The 13,172-nt window shown below is 42.3% G+C and overlaps 1 protein-coding gene across 5 annotated transcripts in view; it reads right to left on the bottom strand.

Moving 5' to 3' along the window:
- Positions 1-13,172, bottom strand: part of MARK1 (microtubule affinity regulating kinase 1) — a 124,894-nt gene that overhangs the window by 55,760 nt on the left and 55,962 nt on the right. For all 5 annotated transcript variants that reach the window (XM_047754705.1, XM_047754707.1, XM_047754704.1 and 2 more), the window contains exons 2-3: positions 11,616-11,819; positions 10,343-10,396 (exon numbers count right to left, since the gene is read on the bottom strand). In XM_047754705.1, the coding sequence (XP_047610661.1) occupies positions 10,343-10,396; positions 11,616-11,819 (258 nt within the window). The remainder of the gene's footprint in view (positions 1-10,342; positions 10,397-11,615; positions 11,820-13,172) is intronic.

Here is a 13,172-nt window from a genome sequence, read left to right as displayed (position 1 = left end):
GCAGCCTGTGGATTCGGTAGGAGTCTATGATGCCTCTCTCTTTTGATGAGTCCACATAACCCCTTTGTAGACTCTGAGATTCCAGCTGGCTGCACAGAGGAAAGACACGAGCTAATGTCAGGGTCTTCGGCACCTGCCACTTCAAAGGCAGCAAAAGAGGGACTGAGCTCCGGGTCACATACATGACTGTTCCAGCCCGAACAGACCCTGCCAGCCAGGGGGCCAACCTTAGCTGTGCTTGCTCTTCCTTAGGAAGGGCGGAGAGAGTTCTCCACGAGGGGAAAAGGTGAGCTGATTTTTTTTTTTTTTTTTTTTTGGTTAGGGCTGCACCCTCAGCCTATGGAGGTTCTCAGGCTAGGGGTCGAATCGGAGCTGCAGCTGCCAGCCACAGCCACGCCAGATCCGAGCCAAGTCCGAAACTGACACTACAGCTCATGGCAACACCGGACCCTTAACCCACTGAGCGAGGTCAGGGATCGAACCCGCAACCTCATGGCTCCTTGTCAGGTTCGGTAACCACTGAGCCACGACGGGAACTCCCTGCGAGCTGAACATTTAGACCAAGATGGAAAGTTGAGGTGGACTGTTACCGCTAAAAAAAGTCAATTATTGCATATACCACACGTCCAGGCACAAGTAAGGAAAAAGAGAGGTTTGGAATTATATATTAAACAGTCCCACACTACTTTTTGAGCTTCTGAATCTAATTTTTAGTTCTATTTTTTCCTTCTCATTTTTGAACTGTGACATCATGATGTTTCTAGCATACATAAATTTAGCAGAAGAGCTCTCTGAGTTCACTAAGACCTTTCAAACAACTGTTGCAGCTTTGCTGTGGGCTGGAAATTAAGGCCAGTTTGTTAAGGTTGCGTGCTGAGTGAGAGCCGTTAAGGGCGACGTGAAGGCCCGAGGCGGGCCGTCTTCCATGATGAGAAGGCAGGGACTTCAGGTCCCGACTTTCTGACGGCAGTTCTACTTGTTCCGAGGTCTCTCTTATTTCCTCCTTGGCTCCTGGCTTTGCTCCGATAACTGAGGTCAGTCATCAACCCTCTCCTCTGTGGAGAGGTATTTACTTTTCAGTTCCGTCCTTCCTGGTGAGAGCACAGCACTGGAATTAGCCAAACTGCATTAATACGTGTTAGTTGATACCTAGTTGTCTCAGTTAAGTGCATGTCCCTTTTCTGCCTCAACTACTGTGCTCCTTCTTACCCCTTCCGTTCCTCTGCCTATGACCCTTTTTTCTTTTTTTGATGGTGGAAAGATCTGTTGTAGTTAGAAGTAGTCACGTGGTCATGGCGTGGACAGTCCCTGGTCTTTTCACTCTCCAGGCGTGACCGTCAGGGGCCCATCAGATGCCCATCACCTTCTCTCCTCCTGACCTGCTCACGGTGCTGCCCTTGGGCTCATCGATGTCACAGGACCTCTTCCCGCTTCCTTGACCGGAGGCAGATGGAGAACAGCTCTACGGCCAAGACAAAGCTTGCTCCTCCCGGGGAAATGCTTCCAGGCTGTCATCAGAGTCCCAGGAAACTGAGCTCGTAGAAGGAGGCTGACATTCAGATCTTGTGCCTTTGAAGAAGGCCTTCTTGGCCTTTCAAGTCTTTCGCTCTGATGTGGGCCTGGGGAGTGGGGTGGGCAGGAGCGCTTCTTTGCCTTCACTGTAACCTTTGCAAAAATCCTACTTGCATCTTTACAGCAGTTTACTGGCCTAGTAATGTGAAGGGTGAGTGATGCTGTACTTTGCAGGTGACATTCGGTTGCAAGAGAACCGTCTGGACCTCACCTAGGCTGCCTTAGAGATGCCGTTCGTTGAGGGATTCTACGTATGATTTGCCTATAGCAACAGAACCCTCTAGATTCACCTCTTAGCTTTTTAATTTCCAGGATCACCGTTTCACTCCTTTTACTTCAGACATCTTATTGGGTCACCAAATATAAGATTTTACGAGGTTATTGGAAGTACCGGTATAACAACTTAGGCTAATTTCTTAAGGTCTTCCCACAAAATAATAATTCAGAAAGAGACATCTGAGTATAATTAAATTAGTACATACTAAATGATGTCTAACTAAAAAATAAAATGATTGTTTAGTATTACTCCCCTAAGTGGACTGTTTGTAGTCAGTTATTCATTGCAAAAGAATAGAAGGAAATACTTTGATATGCTGTGCTCCTTTGCCAAAATTCTACCTCCATATATGAATTCTAAGATTCTCACTTCTTATGAACCGGTACCAATGTTAAAGCATTAGAGTCTTTTCTAAGACCTTGTACAACTTTGGGCTCAAGCTGGTACGAAGTAAATGTAGTTGTCTGAGATTGCAAATCAAACTTCAGAGAGAAGATACTAAACATAAAACAGTTTAAACCTCGAGAGAGGTCCAACCTCACTAGATAGAAATCATGGAAATGAAAACAAGATACTATTTTGCTTCTATTAAGATGGGCAAACACTAAGAAATCTGATAATACAAAGTGCTGTGAAGGATGCAGAGTAAATCTCCTACAATGCCAGCAGAAGTGGAAATCGGCGCGGCCACTTTGAAGAGCAACTGGACATTATTTACTAAGGCTGAGGCTATGCATGCCCTTCAAGCTGGCAGTTCTACTTGCAGGTATACCCTTCTGCGCACCTTCACACAAAGATAGACACAATAATTGCCACTGCAGTGTTGTGTGTAACAGAAAACACAAAAAGCTAACTAGGAAAAAAAAATACGAAAAGAAGAGGAACGATCTAAGTATAAAGAAACAGAAAAATGAACAAACTGTAGTAGATATCTATTAATAAGAGCATGGGTAAGCTGTGGCACAGTCACACAGCGGCATACAATAACAGAACAAATGAGCTAGACAACACAGATGAATAGGAATAAAGCTGTAAGACAATGTTAAATGAAAAAGCAAGCTATGGAAGAAGAGAAAGTTTATAAACAAAGAGTATGTAGTATTTTATGTACAGATGGGAAAATTTTTTAAAAAATTAAATGGGAATAAGAAAGGCCAAATTCAGGAGAGTAGTTATTGCGAGGTAGAAAAAGATAGGAGAAGAGCTAAGAAATAACACACAGGGCTTCAACTGTATCTGCAATGTTTTATCTTATTAAAAAAAATGATTAGAAACGAGATGTTTTAGTCCAAGAAATAAATATCGTGAGAAAGCAACTTTTTTAAAAATGGGAAGGATGTTTTGAAGTCTCCATCCAGAAATTAAAAATAGACAAGTGTACTATGTCAACATAGAAAAAAAAAAAGAAGTATGACTCTTAAAATAACTAAATGTGGATATGACTTCTTAAACAGCCAGGTAGTCTAAAATTTATAGGTGATTTAAAGATTCCTAGCCCCTCCATTTCCAAGAGAAAATTCTTCCATATCTATTTCAGAAAACATTAGTTTCTCATGATAGAAATAAATGTATGCTTTGCAGCCAAAAAAGACCAAGGAATTAAAATAGAGGTCTTAAGAGGCAGAGGCAGAATAGGCGCAGCAAAACCAAAACAAATAAAAGCTAAACTGACTGTTTATGAAGAAGTCTTGGTTATGAGGAGTTTTAAGCAGGGCAGGGGGATTGAACATTGCTGGGGAGACGGGAAGGCTTCCCTGAAGAAATGACTCTAAGGCTGAAATGTGAGAAGTGAGTAAGAATTGAGGAAGAGGGGGAGATATGGGCCCACGCAGAGCATGGACTTTAAAGCTGCAAAGGCCTGGTGGTTGGAAGAAAGAGTATGAACAGGAGCAGATGAAAGTCTCGGAAGCTGGAGGAGTAAGAGATGGCGGGGGGCGGGAGGGACACTGGAAAGAGCTGGTGAACCAAGAGACGGAAGAGACAGGGAGAGCCGTTCACCCTCATAACGACTGTCATCTCTAGACGAGTAAAAAGGGAGTGTGACCTGCGCTGGTGAGGCCAGCAGCTACAGCTCCGACTGGACCCCTAGCCCGGGAACCACCATGTGCGGCAGGTGCAGCCCTAAAAAGCAAAAAAAAAAAAAAAAGTTTAAATAGAAGGATAACATAATCAGACCTATTCTGCAATCTTGATGACTTTTAAAACTCTGTGTGTGTGTGTGTGTGTGTGTGTGTGTGTGTGTGTGTGTGTGTGTGTGTGTGCGCGCGGGGTGTTCGAAGTGTAGAGAGATTGGTTAGAAGGTTACCTAGCGAAAGATAATAGCAGCTTTGTCTAGAGGGTTGTGATGGAAAAAGACAAAAGCAGATATTCTCAAAATATAGGCAAGAAATAAAATCAGCACAACTGAAGGACGATCAGACGTGAGGAGGAAGAGGAGGCGTCAAGGAGATGGCTGAGGTTTCTGGCCTGCACCCCCGGGGCCAGCGTCACTCACTGAGTAAGGACACCAAAGAGCACCAGGGCAGTGGGCCGGGCAGAAGGGCGGAGACCATGAGCTCCATGTTGGACGTGATGGGCGTGGGCCACCCTTGAGGGACTGCGAGCACACAAAGGGGAGGTCTTGGCTGAAGACATGCATTTGTGACTCTGCTTAAGATGATAACTTAGGAGTTCCTGTCATGGCGCAGCAGAAACGAATCCAACTAGGAACCATCAGGTTGAGGGTTCGATCCCTGGCCTTGCTCAGTGGGTTAAGGATCCAGCATTTCCATGAGCTGTGGTGTAGGTTGCAAACGTGGCTCGGATCCCGCGTTGCTGTGGCTATGGCATAGGCCAGCAGCTGCAGCTCCAATTCGACCGCTGGCCTGGGAACCTCCACATGCCGCAGGTGCAGCCCTAAAAAAAAAAAAAAAAAAAGATAACTTAAACCATAGTACCTTGGTTACCTTTGAGACAATCTAGGAGGAGAACATAGAAAGAGAAGTCCTAGGACCATACCTTATGAAATTCCAAGACTGAGTGGCCAACGAAAATGACAATGACTCCATTTAAAGGACACAGAAAAAGAGAAGCCAAAAACACAGAGGAAAACATAAGGAGAAACATAATCTTCTTCCAATAAATATGTTAGATTAGTAATTAATTAATGAATGTATTTGGCTCAATGACATGTAGCCTGAACTGTAAGATAAGTTTCCATTTCAAGTTTTACTTTTTTTTTGGCTGTCCTATGGTGCTCCCGGGCCAGGGATCAGATCTGAGCCAGCGCCGCAACGCCAGATCCTTAACCCACTGGGCCGGGCCAGGGATCTAACCCACATCCCACTGCTCCCAAGACGCTGCAGATCCTGTTGCGCCGGAGCAGGAGCTTCTTTATTATTTTTTTTCACTTTTTATTTCTACTAACTTTAAACATCCTAAGTCACAATCCTGGATTGAGTGAAGAAATGAACAAAACATTAGGTGATGCATCAGAGACATCAGGTTAATGACTGGATCTTTGGACAAGAGCTTTTCTCGGTGAAGACTATGCGTGGCTCTTGGCTTCGAGGCTGCTGATCTAATCACTCAAGGTTAAAGGACTAGAAGTTTCAATTTGAGGGATAATAGCAAATGGGTTCTTTAATATACACTTTGGACAGGCCTGCTCTGGAAGGTACTCTTCATAGCGGATGTAACCTTTGCATGTTAAACACACCCGAAACCCTTTGTTCAAAAACTAACGAGGGCCAAGCAAGGTCTAGAAAAGTCAGAACTTTGGTCAGTGAACTGCTTGAAAAACAGTATGGTCTTCACAGAAAATCTTGTTATCGTCAACATTTAAATTGGTGATATTTTAGTTAGACAATAAATTATCAATATCATCTTCCGAAAGCAGTTTGGTTGAACACCTTCTCCCTCAAATCCATCACATCTCAGGGTGAAAAATACACTGCCCACTAATTCTTCATACTATATGCTAAAGAGACATCTTTCAATACCCAAGGTTTTATGACAGCCCCTGTTTTCAGCATGCCTTTAAAACCACATCAAGGGAGTTCCTATCATGGCTCAGTGGTTAATGAATCTGACTAGGAACCATGAGGTTTTAGGTTTGATCCCTGGCCTCGCTCAGTAGGTTAAGGATCCAGCGTTGCTGTGAGCTGTGGTGTAGGTCGCAGATGCGGTTTGGATCCTGCATTGCTGTGGCTGCGGTGTAGGCTGGAGACTACAGTTCTGATTGGACCCCTAGCCTGGGAACCTCCACATGCCTCAGGTGTGGCCCTAAAAAAGACCAAAAAATAAATAAATAAAATAAAATAAAACCAAATCAAGATCAGATGTACGTTAGTGACCAGAAATTTCATGGAGGATGAGGCAACAAGCGGCTGGGCACGAGGCATGATTTTATTTACTTGCAGAGTAGTATCATTCCTTGCAGTATATATATTAAAAAAATTTAATGATGATTCAAAGACAATGTTTGCAGTCTACAACCCAGCTCACTGAATGCTAACTGTTCTCTTGTCACCTAGGTTTTTGGTGACACACAAAAAGAAACAGTCAGGACTGTTCCTTCAAAGGATCCACCACTAGGAGAACTAGATGGAAGAAGTCTTAGCACATAAGTGGTTTTGTGTAGCTACAAAGTGAAATATGCTATCAAGCATGCCTATGTGGGAGTAACTGGTGTTTCAATCTATGGCCAACAGGGAATTGTTAAGGAATATTGCCAAGGAGCTTCTGCTTTCTCCTTGATCAAAAATATTTGTCAGTAATTATAAGCTTGCTTTCACAGGTCTGGTTTCTTGATAATTTGCTGAAAGAAATGTAAGTCTGAATTGCTTCCATGATTCTGTCCTCCTCTCTGCCTTTAGTGACCAAATTCATCAACACGATAAAGGTTATTTTGCAGACGTTCTAGAAAATTTAACTAGTTCACCAGAGAGGTCTCTGGGCTTTAACTGAAAATTCACTCATTCATTATAAATGGCTTAGGTCACCACTGACAAATCTTATTTAGCAGAAAACATACAAGATACTAGCAGTCAATGGATTATTCATATAATAAATCTAATTTCCAGATTATCAATTACTGAAATTTTTTTTTACACTTGCCCTGCTTGGGCCAAACCGCTGCCCTGGCACAGAGACTCCCATTCTAGTAAATGGAATGCAGCACTCCTCTCTGTTATTTAAGGAGTTGTGACAGTCTTATTTCTACTTTCCTTACAGGTTTTACTACTTGGAAAATCACTCTGAGCCACTAAGCTGTTTTTGTGAATTTGAAATATAACGCAGCACAGTAAAACAGTAGAAAATGCAAGTTAATAAGCAATCCACAGAAGACAGATAAAGTGCATCCTGGCGACTGTGAGCTTCGACACAAACTCTGTCATCTGTTTACAGACTAATGCGTCCAAGTTTTAAAACCTGGTGGAGTTTCAGAAAAAGGTGGTAATTAATCTTACATTTCAAGTGTGCAAACTATGAATAAACGTGCTTCATTGTTCTGCTATTCCTCCAACATTACTTGGCTGCTTAAAAGAGCCCCAGGAATCACCAGTAGAGTTTATAGCCCCTGCTGTAAAAAAATGCCAATATATGAGGGGAGAGTCATGGCCCAAAGAGGAAGAAGTACATACAGCATGTATATCAAACAGTTCTTAAACTATGAAAACTTACCAAGTTAAATTCCTTTAGTATTAAATGTGTAATACAATAACATGAGCATATTATGTGAACAATGTTGAAGCCAAAGGCGCTTAACGATTCCGAAAGCAAATTGTTTTTAAGCATTTTGTATTTTAGAAGTTTGGAAGAGGTGGGGTATCAAGTTTAGATTACTTTTATCTATCGCTGATGTTGGCAAAGAAAAGGATTATTTCCTATGCATATGATATTCACAAAAGAAAATAAAGGGGGGCCAGCTTACATTCAGATCAAGTCCAGAACAAGATTTCACCACTTGCAGAGGTGAGATTACAATGAATCTTTATTGCAAATATATGTCTGTCATCACCTGCCTTTTGACAAGCACACCTAAGACATGGAGAGCCATTTCGCTTTTTTTTTTTTTTTTTGGTCTTTTTGCCTTTTCTAGGGCCACACCTGCGGCATATGGAGGTTCCCAGGCTAGGGGTCTACTCGCAGCTGTAGCCGCCGGCCTACACCAGAGCCACAGCAACACCAGATCCAAGCCGCGTCTGCGACCTACACCACAGCTCACAGTAATGCCGGATCCTTAACCCACTGAGCAAGGGCAGGGATCGAACCCGTAACCTCATGGTTCCTAGTCGGATTTGTTAATCACTGCGCCATGACGAGAACTCCTCATTTTGCTATTTTTTAGCATAGAACTTGACTGTCAATGCTAAGGGGAAAAAATGCCTACTTTCAATTCTGTGTTTTCTTTCTTAGGTATGACTGACTGAAGAATGCTTCCCCCATTCAATGGGTAAAAACCAAATGTGGACTGTTCTACAATGCACGAAAACTAAGCAAGCCTTGGTCTGTTTTTTCCTCAAAACTTTTAACAAAAAGTAAATCTATGAACACAAATAAAAATTATTTTAAAAACAACAAAATACACACACTGTACTGGCTACATTTAGTGAATTTTCATCTTTGCTTTTATTTTTACAGATTAAAGAAAACAGAATTGTCATCATTCTTTATATGCTTGTTTGGAAAAGCAACCCTTTATCAGCAAGATTAGCAGAATTTATAACAGAATTTATCATATATCAACAAGTACATTTTTTATCTGAGTACAGTGCTTCGCGTCTGTGTGTCTCAACAAGCACGACTTTGGGTCTACAGCCTTCTTGGGGCCCCTCTAGGAGAGACAGAGTGGGAGAGTCACATTATCGTGTGTCTGACTAGCACAGCAGGCCTGGGCTAGTTCTAAATGCCAGTTAAAATCATTAAATTGACCAGAGCAAGCCACAGATTAATCCAGGAAATGTGAACCGGGTACCACGGAAGCCAATGGGCACAGTCACGCAAGTCGGTGCAATAAAAGGACTCCCTGTGGGGGGGGGGGGACAAGAAATGCCCAGTGTGGCTCTAGTTCAGGAAAATACAGCACCTTCGGATGATTTGTCTGCCCCGAGAGGATGCCTTGTTATAAGTCATAAGTAAATTATGATCAGCTGATGGATGGGTGCTCGAAGTTCCGCCCAAAAGACACCCAATAAGGTATATTATCTCCCACTCGCAGAGAAAAAAGAATCCAGCAAACCTTTTCTGTCCTCACAGATGAGAAATATCAATGCTACGAGAAGTTACATGGGTTGTTAAATTTAAAAGGATTCTCAGTAAGTACAAAGAGAGATCTCTAAATAGAAATATATAAAGTAAACTGAGTTATTCGGCATTGAGACAAGTGAAAATCTTGGTATCACAGACCCAAATTTTTAACTTAATATTAGAATACCATACTAAAATTTTCTTATAAAATTGTTTTAGGAAAATTCCAAGTTACATATCTCACATTTACAAAAATGGCCACAATCCCATTATATATTCTTTTTTTTTTTTTTGGTCTTTTTAGGGCCACACTTCTCTATGTTCTCCTCCTAGGTTGTCTCAAAGGTCACTGTGGTTTTAAGTTATCGTCTATCTTTTTTTTTTGCTTTTTTTTTAGGGCTGCACCTGCAGCATACGGAAGTTCCCAGGCTAGGGGTCCAATCGGAGCTGTAGCTGCCAGCCTACACCACGGCCACAGCAACCTGGGATCCGAGCAGCGTCTTCGACCTACACCACAGCTTGTGGCAACGCCAGACCCTTAACCCACCAAGCGAGGCCAGGGATCGAACCCGTACCCTCATGGTTCCTAGTCAGATTCATTAACCACTGCACCACGACGGGAACTCCTCCAACGAAAATCATAATGTACATTATCTCGCTAGACACAAACTTAACACACATGGCATATATGTTAAAAGATTTGCTGCATTTTTAAAGGACTAAAACATGTATCTGAGAAAGTTTTCCCACGTGAAGCAACATGAAACAGCTTCACCAGTTTACCAAGTCACTTTCCAGCCTTTTTCCTCCCCTTGTTTTCTATTTCCCCCCTTTGAAGAAAAGCTGACATCCTTTACCGTAAGTGAGCTGAAAGACTAATTCTTGTGGAAAGAGGAAGAAAAGCCAGTGAAGCAATAAAAGGAAACCATCTACGGACACTATTCGGAGTTAACTTGAGCAAAGTAGAATCCTCACTACTTCAAAATACGTGATACAAAATTTTATTCTACTGAATTAAAAGACCTAAGTTCCTTTCTTATGCTACATGAATGTGAGTAGTAGATTTTTTTTAAACAACACTTGATCACTATTATTTAAATATTATTAAATATAAATGTTGTATTTTATGTGAGGTCTACATAAAATAGACTACCATTTTATGGGTTGGACCCAATAGAAAATTTAGGATAGCTGACATTTTACAGACCATTAAATATTAATTAATAAACTCTCATTCTAATTACCATTAAAATGATTAAATACCTTTTGTAGACTGGTAGGATTTAGCTGAGTTTTGTCTATTATTTTCACAGCAACCTAAAAAAGAGAATCATTAAACTCTATTTGAGAACATCTTTTAGTGAATAAAACTCACAAAGAAAACATCTTCAAATGCATTTCTAGCTACATATAAATTGGCTGTATTTGGTGTTCATACGACTGGATGGTAATGTTTTGATAACTGGGCAGCATTAAATATATTCTACTGACCCAAGAATTAGATTCTGAGCCAATGAAATTACACTTTTGTTATTTCCTCCAAGTTTCCCCTTTTAAAGTAAAAATTATCTCTATCTTAATCTTTGACTCAGGATCTTGATAAGTTACAGTCATCAAAGGGCAGAGGCTCATAAACTTCCAGGAAGTTCAGTATTATGTGGATAGAGAGACTGGACACCCGAACTCCCAGCAAACTAACCAAACGGATTTGAACTTCCTCTAGGCTCTAACACAGCCTCTGTCCCAATAGCTCCTGGGACAGAATGGACGGAGAGGACAAAACTCACTGTAAGTGACAATAACACCATGCACAGAAAATGGAAATGTAACAAAAGCATTTTATGACAGGTTTTTCATAAAAATCTGTCCTAACTGGATCCAGTAAACATTATGTAATAAGGCACAGAATGCTAGATGTTTAACTATTTTTAGTCTTTAACAGATAAATTATTAAACATTTTAACTATTATTAGTTTTGAAATATAAATTTTGCTACATAAATACACATAATTTGAAACACATGGGATCCTGAAACCCAGTTCTCTTCTCTGAGAAAAACACCTATATGACACTGGCTCAGTGTGGTCTCTAACCAGGTAAAAATCAGTGGGTGACTTTCTACACACTGATACCTATTGTACTTCAAGCGGTAATTTTTTCAATTTACTTGTTATTGAGGTGGCACTGGTTTATACCACCATATGAGTGCCATGTGTACAACCGTATTTGACTACTTCTGTATACCTGCAGCTTAAGCAGTCATGAATAAGAGGATGGCGTTAGGGAGCAACGGTAAAATCGGTAATGTTTATAGAGGCCGCATCAGGAGAGACAGCGGCCTGAGGGAACCTCATCTGCAGCACCTCTGGATTTAGAAAGGACGCTGCGACGCAGGCGCGGTTCTTCCCGAAGCCTCTGCACCAGGTGCCACTCCCACCGCACCCCGTGTGACCCGCACCGCGGCTGCCACTCCCGCGGGCATCAGCCCTGGGGAAGCTTTTTAACACGGCTCTGGAAGGTCCCGGTGAACACTTACCTCTCTTCCAGTCAGAACATGTCTCGCCAATTTCACTTTGGCAAAATTTCCCTTCCCGATGGTTTTTTGTAAACGGTAATTCCCGATGTGCGGCTGTTCGTCCGCGGCTGAGGTGATGGAGTTTCGACACCGAGGGACGTTCTGTCTGCTGCTCACCTTGGTCGGCTGGACAAGTGCTTCGGTATATCCATCCACAGACGTGTGCTGGGAGAAGAGGCACAAGGTTTCCCTATTAAAGGAGCCTGCCAAAGCGCAGGTAACCTACGATGTCCGTGAATAACTCATCTCCAATGAAAACAGAGTGTGTACTCCAGGATTTTAAAGTATTCTGGCTATAATTTCCACTTTTAGCTCCCTTTGCCAGAGGGAATAGAACTATTTAAAAGGAAACATTCTGCACAGCTTTAAGTACATGCTCTTGAGTTAAAACTATACAAACAGTGAGAGAGCCAGGAGCCCCACGGACGGGTCCTCTTCCTCCTATGTCCCCTGTTGGCTGAGATGACAGCATAATCCAGACTCATGAAAATGGCAGAAGGTCCTCAATGCCAAGACGAACACCTCATGAGAACAGCTCTTTTTCTCTAACCCAGCCCCGCCACTTCTCAGGTTCATTCTTTCATTTGCTGAGCAGCTAACTTGGCCCACTAGCCAAGCAGCTCCCACTGCAGGTAACCATCTGTGCCCATCGCCCTCATGCAGCTGCCCACGCTCAAGCAGGAGCAACTGGCGGACCTGCCTGGACCCATGACCGCATACCCACCGCACTCCTTGGCGCCCTTCTCCAAGGCAGAGTGTCACCTTGTCCCCTAGCCTTGCACTCGCTCACATCACAGAGTAGCCGACTCTGTTCCCCTGCAGGGCAGTCCCAGGTACAGATGCCTCATGAACTGCTTCCCCAGCTCTGACCGTTCCTGCTCTGGTCTGGTTCTGTTTACATTCTGCCATAAACAAAATTTCTAGTTTTCTTTGTGAAAACATAGACTCAGGCATGATAAACATAACATGTTTATTTAACTGGCATTTAAAAATTGCTGAAGATGAGTGAAACAAGTTAGCAAAAGAAAGGGATAGCTTTCATTTGCAAAGTCACTAATTTGGAATTATGTGGTCCTACCTACACCACCAAAAGCTTGTCTAAAACATTTTGATTGGCAATTCCTTAAAGGCAGCTTTGACGATGACTCCTTTTACTAATTGTATGCAAAGCATGACTCCAGGTCATTTTTCTATTTCTCCTTACTTTCTGATTTTGTTTAAACTCAGCTCAGGATTACTGGATTTTCTCTGTGTCCTACTACATACACACTTGCAGCCCATGGCTGCATTCTGAGTTAGTGTCCCTCTAGTGTATTTTCACAGCAAACTGTATTTTCATGTATCTCAGCCTCCAGTCCACTGCCCTGTCTTACACACTCAGGCCTCTGTCTCTGCCACCCTACCACGAACAGTTCAAGGGCAGGGCTGTTTTCTTTTCACCTTATGTACAATAAATCTAGAGGTCTCAAAGTGTTGTCTCCGGACCAGCCCCACCAGCATCATCTGGGAACGTGTCAG

Source organism: Phacochoerus africanus, chromosome 12 (genome assembly GCF_016906955.1).
Source record: "Phacochoerus africanus isolate WHEZ1 chromosome 12, ROS_Pafr_v1, whole genome shotgun sequence".
Lineage (NCBI taxonomy): Eukaryota > Metazoa > Chordata > Mammalia > Artiodactyla > Suidae > Phacochoerus > Phacochoerus africanus.
The sequence above is the reverse complement of the archived record's forward strand: the minus strand, read 5'-3'. Positions and strand labels throughout refer to the sequence as shown.